Source organism: Trichoderma asperellum, chromosome 6, assembly GCF_020647865.1.
Source record: "Trichoderma asperellum chromosome 6, complete sequence".
Taxonomy (NCBI): Eukaryota; Fungi; Ascomycota; class Sordariomycetes; order Hypocreales; family Hypocreaceae; genus Trichoderma; species Trichoderma asperellum.
This window is the reverse complement of record NC_089420.1, coordinates 2179690-2199331: the sequence shown is the minus strand read 5'-3', so window position 1 is coordinate 2199331 and position 19642 is coordinate 2179690. Positions and strand designations below refer to the sequence as shown.

Genomic DNA, 19642 nt, shown 5'->3' with positions numbered 1-19642 from the left:
TAATTTTTAAATTATTCTTTAATTTAATATTAAATATAATATATATATTTAAAAATATTAATTTTTTTTAAAAAAAATATATATTTATATTATATTATTTAGTTTTTATTTATATAAAATAATATAGAAAAAAGTATTTAATTTAATAAATATAAATAAATATTTTATATATTATTAATTTTTTTATAATATTTATTTATTTTATTATTTATTTATTTATTTATTTTTATTATAATTCTATTCTATTATTTATATTTTTATTTTTTTATATCTAGCTTAAGCCACCAATTATTCCATTCCCTAATTTCATTATATATATAACATATTATTTCTTTTTTCACCCAGCTTGGATTCAATATCCCATTTCCCCCTTGTTCGCTTTGTCCTTTAGCTCTTAGCGGTATGTGTATTATGATTCGCTGTGAATCGATTGTCCAGTTTCTCTCTATATCCTCCTTTATACAATCTGTGAAATACTCAACATGTGTGTTAAAGCTCAGCGAATTTTCGACCTTGAGACCCTCAAATAGTAGATCAGTATCAAGTGAATCATGTCCCATCTCAGTTAAATCACGAAGGTACTGTTCAGCGACTTCCGCAAAGGAAGCAATATCGCCAAGTGAGCAAGCTATGTCAATGAGCCATGGGTTATGAGGCCACTGTGCATTGGCAATCAATAGCGATGGCCATAGCAAGTTTAGGATGCTCATCACCTGTCTTAAAATATGAATCCGTGGGCCAGATGAAACCTCATTACCAAGACGCATTTGTCTCATTCCTTCTACAACGGCCCGTAATGTAACGCTTACATGAGAAAGGTCACTTTCATCAAGCTGCTGTGATAATATTCGTCCCGTTAAAAGTAAGCGAAAAGCCGTTGCGTAGACGTCTAGCAGAGGAAAGCAAGAGCTCAGCGTAAATGAGACACGAATAATAGCTGGTAGCATCTTCCCCAGGACAAAGGCTAGTATACTTTTATGCTTCATTCCTTTCCGAAGCATTCTGGCGTCCTCTATGGGTTTCCCATTTGCCAATGCGTGTTTAAAATTGCTAAGTAATAGGAAGAATAGCTGCTTAGCTCCCCTAGCTTCTTCCCCTTCTTCTATCAGGATGCCATACGATAGCATACTTGCAATCTGGAGCTGGGGGTCTTGAATAGGTGGTGAATACTCTTTGCTGACTTGAAGGAAAAAGTTATCCACCATGCATAAACCTGATCCATGCGCCCTAATTGACGATATTATACCCTGGACGAATACAACGTAGTTCTGGTGCTGAGAAGCATCTGTATACATGACACCCAAGTCGTTTCGCATCAGCTTCATTGCAAGCTCAAGTGTTTTAGAGAGGGATCGTCCAGTGCTAGGTTCCAAGCTGCGAGTAAATTTGCGCAATGACGAAATTGTGAGGTCGAATAGCTGTTTATTTGTTTTGTAGCTAGGCTGAGTTGTTGAGTTAATGATGTTATCGGGCACAATGCCTTTAGCAAAACAATAGCGTTGTAAAGTAAAAAGGCTTTCACACTTCAGATATTTAAGAGGCGTGATTAATGCTAATACCCATACTTCAGATGCGGTGAAGCCAGCGTCAGAGAAATCATCAAACCCGTGCTCCAGAAGCGTGGATGTGAATGATATAAAAGATTGCCGTTGAGATGGGTCTAGTAGATGCTGTTGGTCGCTAAAAAGGCAGAACTTTCCAGGCTGAAACATATCTGAAAATTTCAACAAGCCACAATTAATGAAGCCTATCCCCATTCTCGCGGATAATGTAATGACCTGCCTAACGCAGGAGGTCTTATCGGTTATATATGCCACTGGCTGATCGGACATTTCTGTTGGAAATGACAATATGCAGCGTGCCATTGCAAAGTAAGTCCGAGAAACATCCTGCTCTAAGATCAAGAACGCATCATCCGCTTGTGCATAGTTTAAAATTTGACTCTCGCTCTGCTGGCTCTCCTGGCTGTTTTTAAATTCTTCGATTTTGGACACGAATATGTCTAAGATGGTTAATGCTACTCGAAGAATCGACCAGTCAAGTTCGGGTAGTGGCTGTGTGAAATATTGAAATATCCGTTCCAAGTGAGGCGTATTTAAGCAGTACGTCGCCGCCTCTAAATCTAGAGCTTCTCTCATTACATTTGCTGAAGACGTGAATGATAGATGGAGAATCTCCACCACAGCAGCCTTATTCTGTGAGATCATAGCCTCAACATCATCCTGTGTAATGCACTGATCCGCGTCTTTGGACAGAGCTAGATACTGTTGATGGATTTCTGCTGCGATGCCATCGAATTGTGTTATCGTCTGTTGGAAGAATGTGTGTCTCCATTCTCGGAAGGGCTCAAAAGATTTTTTAGCTTCGCCGGATGAAACAATAAAGCTCGCAAGCTGGGCCCATGCCCTAATATTTATCAAGCACGCTTCCTTATGAGAACTAGCAGGAGTAATAAGTCCTTCAATAAGAGTTACTTGAGGCCGAACGCTGGATGGTGCTGCCCAGAAGAGCGTGCCAATGAGGTCATGATGGTTTCTTAAAGCTGCCAAATCTCGCTCAAGGATTTTATGTTCCTTGAGGTACAAGCGGCTATGATTTGGTATTGTTCGGGTTACTAGGTTACGAATATCCTTCTCAGAGCCGAATTGTCGGAGTTTTTTTATGCTTACGGCAAGAAGTTTGAGAAATATGTGAAAGCAGCAGTCATCCGCCTCAATCTCAAGCATTGGCGTACCAGATAGATTGTTCATGAATTGTGGAGATCGATAGACTTCTTCATTGCGGAGATGAGCAAGCTTTTGGGATCCAAAGAAATCAAATATAACGCCGACAATGGGCGCGCTATGACACCAACCCCATTGCTGAACCAGGTAATGGCACCGTGAAACAAGAGCTCGACAGTAGCTGTTGAAGCTCGCAGCCTGGTGATTATTGTCTTGATACAATTGAAACACCCGCCGGATAAGTTTTTGAGGAATCCCCCATCCTTCAGCTCTTAAATTATATGGTTCTTCTGTAGCTATTCTCCCAGTGTTATCAAATTTAGATAGCGGAAGGAGGGTGAACATAGTCTCCCACACAACTTCAAATGCAAGGGCATCTGTACCGGAGAGAACTTGAGGTTGTAGTATAACTCTCTCCAATACGCCCCAGAAAGAGAGTTGTTGTGGGCTTATGTGCTTAAACATTTGAAATAACAGAGCCCATGAATGTACTGCAACGGCGCTTTCTCTTAACGTGCGATCGCGACGATTGAGTTGGCCAAAGTCGTTGTAAATCTGTTTGACTGGGTTAAGACCGCTGCGGAGAAGTATCGAAATCATCAATTGCGATAGCGACAGTAGCAATTCTTCCACAGCGGGTTGCTCGTCTGCTAACTGTGGAACTTTTTGACAACGATTTAACAATAGGGAAGTTGTTAACAAGACCCTATCGAGCATTTTCAAGATAAGGTTACCGTCTTTGATGTAGTTAATCAAGGATCGGTCTAGCCCTGTCTCTATTCGCGCAGCGAAACTGTGAAAAACTTCTTGCAGCCGTGATATGAGGGAAATTGGTGAGTCAGATCTCGCTGAACCTAGAGCATCCCTCGTATATTCTAAGGTAGAATGAATAGCATTGATAGCACTGTTATCATCATGTAGATTGGATCCCTGGCTGTCTTCTAATCGCTCAGCTATTGAATCAAATAAAATTCCAATCTCAGAGGATACTTTCTCGTTCCAGGAGCTCCAGTCAAAGACTTGATCGCCAAATCTGACTGAAATTTGTGTTTCACGATTGGGTATTTCCAAATGCGAATCTCTCATCCATAATCTATTTAAAATGCCGCTACCAAGTAAGGTTGATTCATGAAATCGGACGTCGGGAATGAGAGGAAATATCTCAAAATGGCTAGTATATCGGATACCATACGGCGCCAGACCGTAGAGCTTGCTCTTTTCGGGGAGAGATTCGGTGTCGACAACAGAGGAATGTGTAGGAAGGGGATCATTGGCATGGGTATATTGAGGTGCTTTGATATCAATTCGGCAAGGTTTGATGCTTTTTCGACACCGGAGTGGCCTCGATCGAGTGTGCTCTGGTTCTTGGGATACTTCTAGCGTTATATCCGCTGCTCTGGTGAGATTTGTGTACATTGAGCTTGTAGCTATGGCATTGACATTTCCAGTCAAGCGCCAATTAGGCCCTTTTTGTTTTTGAGTTCTGAAAATATGATCCAGAGTCCCTTTCCTGTAATTGAATGACAATATGGATCTCCTCGCTCTTTCGTCCACCTCCAACTGAGCCATCCGGGAAACAGGTGAAGTTAAAGGCAGAGAACTCATCTCACCCATATTAGGCGTAAGCTCCGTGTTGCTACCTTGATACGAATCACTTCGTCTGTAGCCAGCCGAGCCGTTATCGTCGAGATACTTGACCAACCTGCGGGAAGAATTCCTCAGTGTGCTGAAGTTTAGCTTTGAAGTGAATCCACTATTTGAATATTCCTGGGGCATGTTTGCTCTCTGGCGTTGCATTCGTTTATACTTGCCGGCTGTCGATACTGATGCTCGTTGTTGAATTGTACCTGATTTCCATTTTTCCAGAACAGACATAGCGTCTACTTGGTCTTGCCTTGTAGCAAGCATGATGACTTTTTTATGCACATTGCTACGCCCCTGACTCAGTGTTTGCTTAGCAGAGCGTGCAGCAATACGTATAAACCTGGGGGCGCCTGGCTCTATTGTGTCAAGAATACTCAACAAGGGAATAGATTTTATAGGGCGTTTTCGCCTGCCAAATGACTTTCCATGTTTATTGTTTGACTTCTGTAGAGCATTGTTCGAGAATTGACCAATGATCGCCGATTCAGGCAACATATCGGGTTGAGAGAGAAGAAAGCCATCAATAGTCTTTTGCCTTCGACGAGTCTGAACGGATTTAGTCCGAGATCCGTTTGACAATTTGGTTCGTTTTCTGTTCGATACCGGTGTCTTAGGAAGCTGGAGCTGACGCTTACTGCCAACAATCACTGGACTGTCATCGACCTGGTCGATTTCTTGACTAGGAATAGGTGAGGCGGATCTCTCAGCATGATGTTCAGATGTGTCATCTGTTGTATAATCTCCAAGAGATCCTTCATCCGGTTCAATTGGAAGAATGCTGAAAGCGGTGGAATCAGGGACTGACTTCTTTTTTAGGGCTATTCCACGTTGCTGCGCATTAGGAAGCCGATGCTGCGGCTTCTTCTTGGGGCCTTGGCGATCGTTATTTTTACTCAGCTGCTGGTCTAGTCTCAACCAAGAGGCGGGAAGAACGCCTTTAATGCGGCGCCGATATGTGGTTACCAGCTGATGCGTGCCGTTTTCACCTTTATCGCTAGTCTCGGGTTCTTCGCTGTACCCTTGATGGTCATGCTCATCTTGAGTGTTTAGCTCCTGAGAGGACGCTTCTAATGGGGTTGCAGAAGCTAAAGGCCTCGGTAGCAATCCTGTAAAAGAGTCACCCCAGTAAATGGCAATATTGGGATCTGAGTGTGGAATCTGCTGTGTATCTAATTCTGGAGACTTTGAGGGGGGAGTGGGAGAAATCGATATTCGAGAGATGGCAGTCATTGGTTCTGGTGAATCGCTATAAATAATATCTCGCCTTCTGGCTTTCTGAGTGAGTGGCAACCCTTGGGACGTTTTATACCTCGCTATATTATGTTCGCTAGCAGGTGAGTATTCATTGAGTAGCTCATCTAGGCCTGGCAAATCCTGGTCGAAAGCATTCCCACCAACAGTATCGGTTGCTGAGCTAGTTAAGCTGTTGGCAGCCGATTGTTTATACGACCGTGATAGGTTCAAAGAGGCTGTAGCTATATCTAATTCTCCATGTTCGCTCTGGGTAGCTGCAAAACTGTCGTCGTCCGTTCTATCGGTCCCTGGTGGCAAATCATCACTTGGGCTGTACTGATCAAAATTGTCATCTGGCAAAGCTTTTGCTGGTTGGTATCTCCCTCCCATGTCCGTTCGCATTTTCATGGGTTTAACTCCAAGTTGTGGGAAGAATTTTCTATGGTACACGTAATCATAAGAATAGGGATATTGCTGTTGCGGTTTTCTTTGTCGCAAAGAATGAGTATAACGGGACGACGCAGCCACTGTGGCTTCCCAATGAGCATTATGCTGGCTAACCTCGCTTAACTGAGCGATCGCTGTATTATTCTGCGACGTCGATGGCGATGAGCTAGATGCGGTGACGCCATCATTTTGGGCTGTTATTGTACGTCTGAGCCTAGGGCTGGGGGCGTCCAATGCACTCTGGCTGTTGCGAGAGGCAACCTCGTTGGCAGTAGATGGGGGATTTGTTCCAGCATTCTTCAGAAGCGGCGGTTGTACCTGATTCTGATTTTCTGTTCGAGATGATAAAGTGGTTAAAAGCTGGTACTCTCCTTGTAGGTCTGGCCTCAACGATATTGGGGAGGTCTTTGATATAGAGGCGCAACTCTGCTCGTCATCATCAGACCCAAGAAAATCCCATATACTTTCTGCATATTGGTTTTTAGAGACGGAGGCCTTCGTTGGAGGCTGTGTCGGTGAAATGGTCAGCGATTCATCATCGCTTAAGAATTCACCCTCATCTTCAGAATCTGCTACTTCACCACGCTCTCTCCAGTCAGACATTGTCAAGAATCATTGCTTCCATAAGGCGAGAAACGTGAATGCATCGCGTCTTTGTTAACGGTGAAAGGCCCACCAGGGTGTCATAGAGAACTTGCATCTCTAGGGTGCCAAGTGCTGCTGAAGCTAAAAATAGCCTTACTGTATTATAGCATATTATAAAAGGTAATTTAATTAATAATTTTTAAATATATTATATAAAAATATTATGCTTAAAATTATATATTATTTAAATTTTATTAATAATAAAAGTTAACAAATATATAATATATTAGCTTATTATATAATAGTATATTTTTACAATATTATATTATATACTTTCTATTATATACAATATAATTACTTAATAAACCCTTAAAATAAGAATTGAATAAATACCTAATTTATATATAAATTATTATTTATTTAAAACTATTTTTTATATAATTCACAAAAGTGTTGTATATGTTGTATATTAATACTGGTGAATTTTTTCCCCAATAGCATTGGAATTCCGAGTACGTCCCAACAGGCACGTTAATAGTTCACCAGTTCAATCAGCTACTGGAGGGACTCATGTCTGACGGTGAGTTATGTGCTTGATCCCTTGCTAGCCATTCGATCGGATGCATACACAGACCGTCGGAATCTTGCCAATGGTTCCATTGGCTGTACGGCTATCATCACGTATTTCACGAGCCATTCATTCGTCCGCCGTCCAATTAAGCAGTCACAGCGGAGGAAATGGCTCCAAACCTGTTGAAGATACAGCGGATCATGACGACGAGCTTGAAAACCAAACCGGCACAGAATCATCTGGTGGGCGCTGGAGAGGGCATGCGACGGGGCCTGTAAGGACACGCCAGCAACGAAAGAGACAAGTTACTGCTCTGCCGCCAGTTGAATTACCGCAAACGTTTCTTCAAAATAATATATCACTCTACGCAGCCCAGGAACGGCCACAGCTTCCTATTGCGCTGGCGGAAGATGCAAGGCATGAAAAGTTATTTCAAGCTGTTGCTGAGCAAGGACCATCCTTTAGAAAGAAATATGAGGGACTGGAGAAATATTTTGAGACAGCACTAAGACATCTCTTTGTTCGAAGCGGCGAACTCGCGATAGACTTGGAAAATTCCCGTTTAGACCAGGATGATCGAAGATGGGAATCTCCGGAGACCATAGCGCGAGCAGTGCGGATTGGGGATATGATCATTGAATCATCCAATTGTTTGATTGATGCCGTATACCCCACCCGTCAATTTGAACATACCTATGGAGTGCGACCTTTTTGGTGGTCTCACGTTCTTAAAGTTCTTAAAAGTAGTACACCTGGTCGCCATGATCAATACTCTCCCCTTGCTGCCTCTATCTCTCTGGATGATCAACTTGGCTTTGCGGAGCAATATAATTATGCTTTGCCACATATCATCGCTGACCTCCCTGCTGATACGTTTATTGCTTTACGAACGATGGTTAACCGCGAACTGTTCGCATCGCCACCACCAACGTTCGATTACAAAACGAGTAAGAGGCCAATCACAGTCTTTTCGATCTTTGGATATGGAGGAAAATCCATCTCAGAAGCAATCGGCAGACATTTTGCACACTATAGCGGTGCGGACCTAGTTCATCTAGATGCGTATGATCTCTCAGAGCTTGTGGGCAATTACTTGGGCCAGAATTGGGCTTATTCACGCACTCCCCTCTCAATGCTAGGGTTTAGAGCCGCTGAATTGAGTGGAAAAATCGCGCAAAGTCGAGATGATAAACCTCTGGAGAACCAAGATGAAGAATCTGATGCGGAAGTTGGAATCGCCACGAGTAGTTCGAGCCCTTCAGCTGTGGTGGAAGAGCTTCAGAAATTACGTCAAGGAGAATATGAAAGTTTTAGTAAATGGGAAAATCTCAAGATTGACAAAATATTGGATCAAATCATTCGATCCACAGGCGCTGGATCTACACAGCCTCGTACACGACCGGTGTTAATTCACATCCACGACATAGTTGAACTGAGCATGACGATTGAGGGATCTCTGCTGATCAGCCGGCTGCGAGCCCTCGCTGATATTGCTTGGCAGCAAGGGTTACCAATCGCTTTATTTGGATCATCTTCCTGCGAACAGCCGTCGGAAGACTATCGAAACGCTGTCAAAGAATTTGCCACGAACGATTTTGTTGTCACTCGCCACATTCAGCCAGATTTTATCGAACAGTATACCGCACCTAAAGGAAATGTTCGAACTCAAGAACCATTCCACCTACAAAAAGCTGATTATGTCGCTGAGAATGTCAATAACATTGCTCGCATGTTAAGAGCGTTAGATCCCGAATTATCGCCACAGGTAGCTGGCTTGACGTTTGAGTCTGTTTTATCATTTCTCCGTTCCTCAAATCCCAGATATTCCATACTTCAAGATTCAATTATCCCGGCACCAGAAGTTTATCACCTAGCATGCGCCTTCAAGTCGCAGGAACGTCACAAAGCTAGTACCGGTAGCAGCACGCCCTCCGGTTTCTTGGAACGATTTGCCTTAGGTCATCTACAACAGTGGCCAGGAGATACATTTTCCAACGAAGATGCTGTTGAGGGAGATACACTTAATGGCGTTACAAGGGACGATCATAACACAACGGATAGCCGTGCCACAATGAAATTGAATGAATATGAGAAACGAATAGCTTCTGGTCAAATTAACCGAGAAAATCTTCGAACGACATTCGCAGATGTTCATGCTCCACCTGAAACTATATCTGCCTTGAAACTTCTCACGTCACTCTCTCTCGTGCGACCAGATGCATTTTCCTACGGTGTATTGGCGCAAGATAAGATTTCAGGATGCCTTTTGTACGGACCTCCTGGAACTGGTAAAACTATGCTCGCAAAGGCAGTGGCTAAAGATAGCGGCGCGAATATGCTCGAAGTCAGCGGTGCCTCTATCAATGATAAATGGGTTGGAGAGAGTGAAAAACTCATTCGCGCGGTCTTTACCTTGGCTAAAAAACTGACACCCTGCGTTGTTTTTATCGATGAAGCAGATTCTTTACTAGCTAGTCGAAGTATGTTCGCTAACCGGGCGTCTCATCGTGAGCATATCAATCAATTTCTCAAGGAGTGGGATGGTATGGAAGAGACAAATGCTTTCATAATGGTTGCGACCAATCGCCCTTTTGACTTGGACGATGCTGTCTTGCGGCGGTTACCACGAAAGATTCTTGTTGATCTTCCTCTTGAGAAAGATCGCCGGGCTATCTTAGAACTATTACTCAAAGACGAGATTCTGGATGATTCTGTATCGTTGGATGAATATGCACGACGAACTCCATACTACTCAGGATCTGACCTCAAAAATATGTGTGTTGCAGCTGCAATGGCTGCAGTGGAAGAAGAAAATGAGGCTGCGGCCAAACACCAAGGGTCTACCCCATTCCAGTATCTTGAAAGACGAATCCTTCAGAAATCTCATTTCGACAAGGCCCTGAAGAGTATTCCTGCAAGTATTAGTGAGGATATGATCTCTCTCAAACTAATACGCAAATTTGACGAGGAATATGGCAACAGAAAAAGAAGCACCACCAAGTCAAGCATGGGTTTTGGATTTGTTGATGATAAGCGCCATGCTCCTGTCAGATGATAAATTACCCATCTAAAGGCGATGAGATCAGTATATTAATGCGGGGTATTGACAGTATATAAAACTCCAAATAATACCCAAGGGGCTGTTGCGGCGATATGTATGTGGACTCTGTTAAAGCTCGATTGACAGATTAAATTTCGTAGTTTCGGCAGCGATGTTGCACGATGCCAAAGTGACTTGGCTGGATCCAGCTCTTAATGCTGGAGCGGCAAGCATACAAGCAAACCGAAAATTTGTAAAATGGAGCACAATTACAAACCTCGTCAGCAGTAGGGCCCAAATGCTATATGCAGCCCACGTATTGGCCTATGGCATCTTCAATCTTATTTCCATTCATATGGAATGCCAGCTTCTGACGAGGTCACTAGGTGAGAAACCGCGGAGTTAATTTACGTGTTCTCCGTCGATATTTGAATGTTTTCTTCTCCTAATGCCTTGGAATAAGAGTCCTGTGCTCGTCGTAGTGCATCCAACGTTGGCTGCATTATTTTGGAGACAGCATCACGACCACCGCCCACCATGTCTGGCTTCCACCGGATTTTCTTCCCTGTGCGCTCGAAGTGGCTACGGATCTCCTGCTTGCGTTTCTGAATAATAATGTCGCGTTCGGCCTCAGCCTCGTCAGCTACAGCCTGGATGCGCGTCGTGGATCTTGCTAGTGATTCAGCCAAATATTGGACCTCCATCGCCCGGTCAGGGTCGCCAGAAAGAAAACCATCCCAAAATTGGTGAAGAAATTCAATGGTTGTGGCATGAGTAAGAGCGGATTTGTCGGAAATTTGGGGGGGAATTCCCATCGGAGAGGTATCATCTGAGGCGCCTCCGTATTTCTGGGAGCGTTGTTGGTGTATGCCAGCCATGACATCCTTTTCTGCCTCTTTGATTGCACCACGAGCAGTATTGAGCCCAGGCTTCGTCTCTTTGTCGCTATCACTATCTAACTCGAGTTCTATGTTAATTTGAAGCCCATTGTCTCCAGTCTTATCATTCCCGGCTGCATATAGATTTTGCATTTTGGTAAGAATTTCGCTAGGCTGCTGATTCTCGACGATATCTCTATTTTTTAGCGATGGGGAATCTTTTGATGAGAAAAAATTATTCCTCTCTTTGATACTGAGCATGATCCGTTGTTCCTCCCCCTCTCCCCTTAAATCTCGTAGAATTAGTTCTCGGGACGTGTCGTAAAGTCCCTTTGAATCAATGGCAGTGCTATCCGAGGGAGGAACATTTGCCATGATTTTCTCGCTCAAGTTATTGAGCGTCCTGACAATGGGGATATTAGCTCGAGGTCGCATCTCGACATCCTTGGCGTTGCCTCCTTTGAATCCTCCCTGGTTCTCCTCATTACCCTCAATGTCGATTATGTGAGGAACAGGTTGGCTCATAATTTTCGCTTGAGCATCAAACGTATTGCCATCAGCATTGTACTTGTCGAAGATAGCATCTGCAGGGTCGTTATCGGTGACGCGTTCCCCTTTGAGTCTCTTGGCTAGCTTGCTGAGGAAGAATCGCGACCAGAATTCGGCCTCAGAGAGTCTCGGTACGGTTTCATTGTAAATTCGCTTGATTAACGGATGCTGAGCAAAGATCATTTGGACCTGCTCGACGCTGATGTTTAATTTTAATTCTCCGTCAACGGTCCGAGGTTTAACAGTAGAAAGAACATTATATGCCCCCTTTTTCTGGTTGATTTCAATAGCATGAGCTCTTAGCAGATTTATTCTCATGGACCAGAATTGGGAGTTGAAGGCGGCGCTGGTCATTGAATCTGGCTTAGTCGATATAGCGCTCATGTAGGTTTGATGCAGGCTCTTGTCTTTTTTCATGAGAGATTGCTGTAGCTCAATATTCATTTTCAGCTGGTTATCATCGAACCATTTTGGAGACATTGATTGTGAATTTATGCCATTGGAGGATCCTAGAGTGGCAGAGGCGCTTGCTGAGCCATCGCCATTTGCAGGCGCTCCAGTCGCAGCACCTAGCTTGGACACATTTGCATCGGTGCTTCTGAGATCAGCCAAAAGTCGGGAAAGTAGATCTTTGACTGCTTGGGCCTCTGATTTAGCTTCCTGGGTGTTGAAATGGAATAAATATGTGACGGGGTCGTTTCCGCTCTCGGACTTTTCGAATATTTTAAGCATAACCTTCGGAGAGCTGTCGGGGGTTTGCTGAAGATCTGGCTAGTGTCAGTTATAGTTATTAATATCCAGAATTCAAACAAGAATTACTAGTTATGTTGGTAATTGGTAGTGAGACCGTTGCAGGACCTCCTGATGCTGGTGTCCAAGTTATCGCTCCATGATCACTGCTGAAGGACAGGGTGCCCTCTTTCTTCTTGAAAAGAGTGTGGCCCGTTGGACTGGCCATCGCAACCCGGCTGTGAGAGTCGATGCAGAACGAAAGTGTCTGTTAATCGAAATTTCAAGTTACATCAATCGCATCTTCACTGGAATTTGGCTGCTCGCTGCAGTTCAGTGCCCGCTGTGGAGTGCTGCAAGTACTAAGCAAGGTGATGGCGCTCCGTAATGGTGTTGAACTAAACAAGGGAGCACTTAGTGCAAGGAAGGCCTAGCTCGTTTAAAGCATTCTATTACACCGTGAATATTTTCTGTTTAAGCATAAACTAGCAAATATATATATATATATATATTATACTAGTATAACAATAACAATATTAATTTTTAATATTTCAATTAATTAAATATATATATATATATATTATACTAGTATAATAATATAACAATATTAATTTTTAATATTTCAATTAATTTAAAATATATATATATATATATATATACTTTATGTATATATTATAATAATTTAATTTAATTATTATTACTAATGTAATAATATATTATATTTTCGTTTTAATGAATTAAACAACGTTATTACCTTCTAATTTTTATTATATATAATATATATAATAAACCCGTAGTACGATATTATCGATGTGCGGAGTATGGTATCCAAATACTGCTCCTTGCTTACCAAACTGTGGGGTGGCTGTCTGTCCCATCTAGGTTCCCATACCTCTCCTAATCCACAAAAGACAATCAACGGCTCATTAATTACGACTACCTACTGTTCAGTGCTGCTGCGCCCGTTGATACACTTGCTTTTCCACGAAGAGGACTGTTCTAGAGAATATTAGTCATTTCAGCTCTTCTGGGAATCGACTCGTCCAACGCTAGGGGCCGCCCCCTGCCAACACGAAGGCTGTTTCCTCATGCGCCCGTGCCGGCAGACTTGCTGCAACCGATATCCTGAGAAATCTCCAGGTCTCTTCTTCTGAACGCACGTATGATTTAGTATCTGGGCGGGGGGTTTCGACGTCGGACTGTATTTGCTGGTTAAATATCTTGTGCGACATATTGCGAGCGTATCATTCAGTCTTTCTCTCTGAAAGGGACATTCGCCCGCCCGGTCGAATTTGCCCATTCCTAAATATCGACATTCAGCGCCTTTGGTCACAAATTCAAGACTGTGGCAGTTATCGAAGCTGGCTGGCCATCTTCTTCTCTCGCTAGAAACGCGGCTACGGTTTACCTTGCTTTTATCTACCCCAACTTAGTGTTCTCGCGGCCGTCTGTCATTATATCTAAAGCCTAACGACTTTCTTTTTGTACGATATGTGGTGGGTGCGCTTTTCTCGATTCTTTTGACTCCTCAGACAACTATGGACGAGTAGACTGTTCTCGAACCCAATCTTCTCATTATCTTGATATCTTTTTGGGCCCCGCTATATGATATCACAATGCTTTACCACGTTTTTTTCGGAGCTGCGATAGCACTCAACCTGGGCATTTACCCTTTTACCCCACTGCATATTCCCCGTTCTCGCTACCCTGTTGACCGTTCTGAGGCTAACAAACTCATTCGTCTGCATAACTAGAACAACGAATTAGTATAATGTCTCCTGATGCCGTGTCGTTATTATTTCCCGATCGGCCTATTCGGCCCCTGCCGAAACGCCGACTTCGGGAAAGGTTATCCCCAGAGGTAGCCAACTCGATCAAGTATCCCTCCAATATCCACGACCATATACCTCTATTCTACTATCCATCATATACTACGAGAGACGACAACGGGATATCCGCTTTGGCATCAGTTGGCCCCACTCTTCAACCTCATCGTGATGAGTCTAGAAGGAATTCTACGTTGCGACGGAATGGGGCAGTTATGGCAGCTGTATTCAAGGAAGAGCTGCGAGAAACTCTTATGATGGGATCGTCGCCGAAAATCCAGAGTGTGGTAATACAAGCTTCTGCGGCGTTAGACCCTCTTCGCCAGACGATGGAATTACAAGTGATACCATCTGTTGCTTCATCGGCGGACGGCTACGAGTCTTTTGAAAACACCAACAACAAGAAGAAGCGGAAAATCCCCACAACTGGAGATTCCTTAGCAAACAACAGCCTTTCTTTGGACGGCGATACCAATGCGTCATTGATACCGAATTCCATGCGAGCTCGGTCACCGGTGGCCGAAGTATCCAGTTATAAAACATCGCTGGCCCCAGCTGCGACTGCGGGAAACAACTCCTATGTCTCAAGCAGCCAAGGATTATCTGGATCTGGCAGAGGGAGACTTGGGCGATCTCATAACGGACGCAGTCCCTTGCGAGCTTTGTCAGATGGAAGCAATGTCTGGTCCGGCCGTTCAAGGGCTACTTCATCCCAGTGGGCACCGGCCGGTACGTTCTTTTCATTACATCTAGTTGTACGCAAACGTACGGTGTATGCTGATAGACTTAGATGCAGGCCAAACTGGAAGTGGTATTATATCTAATGCCATTGCTATTGCCGAGAAAGAACCTTTCCAAGGACAGGAGAATGGAAGTCTCCTGCAGCCGCATGCGACTGCATACAAGGCAATGACTGCTTCCACTCAGTTCACATTCACTTGTGAACCGCAAACACCCGGAGCTATACAGTGGCCAGGTAGGTTTCTAGATGCCCCCTTCCCTACGACTACAGCACTGACCGTTCCACAGGTCGCTCTACAGGCCAAAGTGTGTCAACTCAGTCGTCACAAAATTTACCAGCTGCGCCTCCTCCTAGCCCCAGTCTAGCACAAGGTAGCTCATCAAAGCAAGTCAGTAAACACCCTGCTAGTTCTACTCGAAAAACTCGCAGCCATCTAGAGAGGGAACTGGCCATAGCTGCACGCCATCGACGGCAAATTGCTACAGAAAACTACTATCATAGCATATTAGACTCGGCTGAGATCTGGATTTGTGAATTCTGCGAGTACGAGCGCATATTTGGCGAACCCCCCCGCACTCTTATTCGAGATTACGAAATAAAGGACCGTCGACATCGCCAGGAGGAAGCAGACCGAAAACGATTGTTAGAGAAGGCAAAAGCAAAAAGCAGAAAGGGGAAGAAAAACAACAAGGCGTCCGCAAAAAGTGGCAATGCGAACGACCATATCTCAGACCAGCCTCATGTTACACGGCCAACCGACATTTCGCCCGCCATGACTAATGAACAGAGCCGTTCCACACACTCTGGCGACAGATATGAAGACGATTATGAAGATAGTTATTCAGACGCACCGCCCAGACACAACTCAAGTGCTGTGGCCACCCATGTAGATCCGCTGCCTCCACCGCGAGCAAAAACTTAGGGCTCTGGTCGGCTGTGTGGGTGGCATAACTTGTCTAAGCAGTTGCTCTATGAGAAATGAATATCATTTATGTTCAATCTGTAAATATGCTCATGACTCCCTCAGTGGATTATGAGCAATTGCATTGCCGATTCATCAAGTGACTGGATTTAGACATACGGATCTTTTATTAGTATAGATACCCGAGTAAGCCACAAATCAAATTAATGATGACCCTGACCGATTATGTTTGTGCTCATTTCAAGCATTATGTAGTCCATATGGTTGATTATATTACAAATTAATTGAAAATATGACGACGTTGGCAGTGAGAATGCGAATGACCAGCCATAAGCGACTCCGACAAATATACGCAAAAAAGGAAACAGCTGGCTTCATCCTATGAAGTTGTTGACTAGATGTCGCAGTTATCTGGAATCAAACTTTGCCTCTGCCTTATTATCATTGACTAGTTCCATCAGACGAAAATATGCCCTCTCATCATCGCCTTGGTTAAATCGCATCACGTCTATATCTTCCTCAAAATACAGTCTACCTTCATCTGGGTCGAAACCTCCTTGCCGAAACACATTTAGTGTTGCATATGCTTTCAGCCTCTGGCGGACACGCTGAAGAACTGACTTGTCACGCACCCACCGCTCTATTTCTTTTGTCATAAACGGTGCCTTGTTGTGTCCATATACTAGCTCGGCAAGCGAAGGCTTCGCTTTGTATACTTGATCAAAAAACTCGGCCCAGGATAGGTATTCGTCGCTGAAGCATTCATTTAAGTGGAGAGATCTGAGGACCTGAGCATGGCCTTGTATAAACGAAACCAGCTCTGAGCTGATGAAGAAATTTTCCAGCTTAAGAGATTGTAAAAGAGGGAGGCTCTCGGACTTTAAAGGAAACGGGATATAGTAGTCATTGCCGATAATATCTGAAGCCTGGATATGCAAATGCTTCAGTCTCCTCATATGGTGGAAAAATGAATCATCCAAGCGTTCGAAAAAATCCTGACCGCCTGATGTTATAGTAAGCCGCAACCCTGCATAATCTTCCCCGCCAAAGATGTGAAAAGTTGCAGATTCGAGTTGACTAAGAAATTGGCGAAAGACATCAGTACTATACGCAGACGTCTGTTTTGGAGGCAGCTCATTAAGGATAAGCTCCCTCATGGAAGTATTGGTCACAAGGGCCTCCCAAGTCTCATTCATAAGCGCTCGCCACTTGTATGATCTTTCATAAAAGCGAACCTGGTCGGCGTTTTCCTCAAAGTCAAAATAAACATAGACGTCGGGTTCATCATCATCGAGGTTAAAATCAAACTTGAGTCTGACTGTGTGTAAGTTTGGTGTCAAAAGACCTTTCAAGACCTCGCAAGCTGTTGGTGGCAGAGATGGTTCCGTTGGCGCTGGACTCTCTTGATGGTCGCATTGACAAGTGAATTCAATTGCTTTTGTGTACTGGCCGTAAGCCTCGACGGCAGCCAATGCAGATGCTTCGGATACCTCGTCACTGGTGAATCGTATTGTAGTGAAATTTTCGGGCAGCAGTTGATTCCTGTACGACTTGCATGTTGCACTCAGATGGATTTTGTCGCCAATGTCGAGGAGGTTGATTATGGAAGAGCTAAAAGGCTCGCCATACCCTGGTTGAGGTAGCCAGAGACGTGGCCACGCTATGGAGAGATAGCATTTATGAAAATATTGCTGTAAATCACCCTTTTTGTCTGCTATATATATATCTGTTTAAGTACATTTATCTCGGCCATTTACGAATCCAGATGGTGCCCTCTGCGGCTGCCAAGAGGGTCGTCGTCCTAGGCAGTAGCGACTAGTTTATATCAAGCTTCATTGTATTGGTCAGATCCTGGTCGCACTGATTCTGCAATAATTGGGGGGTTGTGCCAAGGTATTACTTGCATGCCTGAAATAGGCAAATCTACGAATTGAGCAGTAACCGGAGCATCTCAGCTGTCCAAAAGCCAAGCTACCGACTAATACAATTTAAAGTTGCTTATATAGCCGTATATAAATGTCGAGCCTGCTGTAATTCCAAATTGGCTTGTAAGAGCGTGATTTTGAGGAATCTAGACATCCAATGCGTTGCTTTAAGCTTAGAAGCTAGATATCATCTGCCCCTCATTGGATGATACTGCGGGAGGCGGGGTTTTAGCAACCGCAGGGGGGGGGGCATTTCATCCCACCTTTTCTGAACCGCTTGCTTACTTATCTTGTCTATAGCATAACTGCCTTTTTCAATCGGAGGCAGCGGTTGCTTTGCGAGCTGTTTTCCCACCCAGTTTTTGAGCAGCCAGGGATATTCCTGACCTGATAGGCCCGGCCATGGCCTCTACGCAAATAGTCCAGCTGCAGTCGCTCAAACCTGATCTCCATGAGCGTGCCTGGGTGTCGATACCTCATCCTAGCCTCCCTCTAATCGCAACCGCACACGGCAAGAATGTCACAGTCTTCTCGCTATCGACTCTCTCCTTCCACAGCGCCTTAACCGACGGCCACGCACGATCCATCCGAAGCGTTGCTTGGAAACCTGCGCTACCGCCGCATGAATTATGCCTTATCTCAGGTAGCTTCGATTCTTCCGCCGGCGTCTGGCGCTGGAATAAGAGCAGTGGTGAAGATGATGGTGATGGCCTGGGCCAGGACATGTCAAGGGGCCCAGCAGGTGACGAAACCGCCAAGGCTGGCGAATGGGACTATAACCTTGTGCTGGAGGGACATGACTCCGAAGTCAAGTGCTGCGCGTTTAATCCGTCTGGCAACTACCTTGCGACCTGCTCGCGCGACAAGTCCATTTGGATATGGGAGGACATTGCCAGCTCCGAATCCGAGGACGATTGGGAAACGATTGCCGTTCTCAACGAGCATGAGGGAGATGTCAAGGCCGTAGCCTGGTGTCCTGATGTGCCTGGACGCAACAGTGTTGGGCAGCGATATTACAGCGTCGATGTCCTTGCCAGCGCCAGCTATGATAACACCGCTCGGATTTGGCGCGAGGACTCAGATGGAGAATGGGTTTGCGTGGCTGTTCTTCAAGGACATGAAGGCACTGTCTGGGGTGTAGAATGGGAACCAAAACCGAGAGACAATCGATTCCCTAGACTCATGACATTCTCCGCTGATGAGACAATACGTGTGTGGACGCTTGAACAAGGGGAAGATAATGCTGATGGGGACGGCTCAGCAATGTCGCAGGGCCTAGGTGGGATACCAAGCACGATGCGAAGGTCTTTTAGAGAGCAGTGGAATTGCACGGCTGTGCTCCCCAAGGTGCACGACAAGGACGTATATTCAGCCACATGGAGCGCCGAATCTGGTCTCATTGCTAGCACAGGGAGTGATGGTGTTATTGCTTTATATAAAGAAGATGAAGCTGCTCCATCAGACCCCCCGGCAGTTTCCGCGGATAAAGACTCGGATGGCAATGCAAGCTTGAGTCACAATAGCTCCGCTGCTGGCGGGCCACAGTGGCAGCTTTTGACCACAGTGCCTAGTGCTCATGGACCATATGAGATCAATCACATCACCTGGTGTAGGCGATATGATGCGGGCTCAACAAAGAGGGGAGAAGAAGAAATGCTGGTTACAACAGGCGATGATGGACTGGTCCAGTCATGGCGAATTGATGTTACATCTTCATAGCTAGAATAGGCGTTTGGTATGTAAATATTGTAATATAATAGAAACGGTTAAACTAGAAAAGAAAGCTGCCCCTGCCTAAAACCAAATATTATTTCTTCGTTCTATTGAA

At 44.5% G+C, this 19642-nt stretch overlaps 6 protein-coding genes across 6 annotated transcripts; 3 read left to right on the top strand and 3 right to left on the bottom strand.

Moving 5' to 3' along the window:
- Window positions 1-253: 253 nt before the first annotated feature.
- Window positions 254-6708, bottom strand: TrAFT101_010175 (uncharacterized protein). Its single transcript, XM_066128866.1, has one exon. It carries the CDS (start codon window positions 6648-6650, stop codon window positions 258-260), a length of 6393 nt encoding a protein of 2130 aa, XP_065984991.1. The 5' UTR covers window positions 6651-6708; the 3' UTR covers window positions 254-257.
- Window positions 6709-7171: 463 nt separating this feature from the next.
- On the top strand, window positions 7172-10369 carry TrAFT101_010174 (uncharacterized protein). Its single transcript, XM_024900063.2, has one exon. It carries the CDS (start codon window positions 7253-7255, stop codon window positions 10256-10258), a length of 3006 nt encoding a protein of 1001 aa, XP_024760882.2. The 5' UTR covers window positions 7172-7252; the 3' UTR covers window positions 10259-10369.
- On the bottom strand, window positions 8543-12777 carry TrAFT101_010173 (uncharacterized protein). The gene is made up of 3 exons (XM_024909726.2): window positions 12490-12777; window positions 9616-12437; window positions 8543-9518 (listed from the first exon to the last, which is right to left on the bottom strand). Exons 1-2 carry the CDS (start codon window positions 12626-12628, stop codon window positions 10651-10653), a joined length of 1926 nt encoding a protein of 641 aa, XP_024760883.1. The 5' UTR covers window positions 12629-12777; the 3' UTR covers window positions 8543-9518; window positions 9616-10650.
- Window positions 12778-13277: 500 nt separating this feature from the next.
- Window positions 13278-16107, top strand: TrAFT101_010172 (uncharacterized protein). The gene is made up of 4 exons (XM_066128865.1): window positions 13278-13895; window positions 14154-14954; window positions 15016-15201; window positions 15255-16107. Exons 2-4 carry the CDS (start codon window positions 14171-14173, stop codon window positions 15887-15889), a joined length of 1605 nt encoding a protein of 534 aa, XP_065984990.1. The 5' UTR covers window positions 13278-13895; window positions 14154-14170; the 3' UTR covers window positions 15890-16107.
- On the bottom strand, window positions 16051-17647 carry TrAFT101_010171 (uncharacterized protein). Its single transcript, XM_066128864.1, has one exon. It carries the CDS (start codon window positions 17083-17085, stop codon window positions 16297-16299), a length of 789 nt encoding a protein of 262 aa, XP_065984989.1. The 5' UTR covers window positions 17086-17647; the 3' UTR covers window positions 16051-16296.
- Window positions 17648-18080: 433 nt separating this feature from the next.
- On the top strand, window positions 18081-19603 carry TrAFT101_010170 (uncharacterized protein). Its single transcript, XM_024909727.2, has one exon. The coding sequence runs from the start codon at window positions 18217-18219 to the stop codon at window positions 19531-19533; it is 1317 nt and encodes a 438-aa protein (XP_024760886.1). The 5' UTR covers window positions 18081-18216; the 3' UTR covers window positions 19534-19603.
- The last annotated feature ends 39 nt before the right edge of the window (window positions 19604-19642 follow it).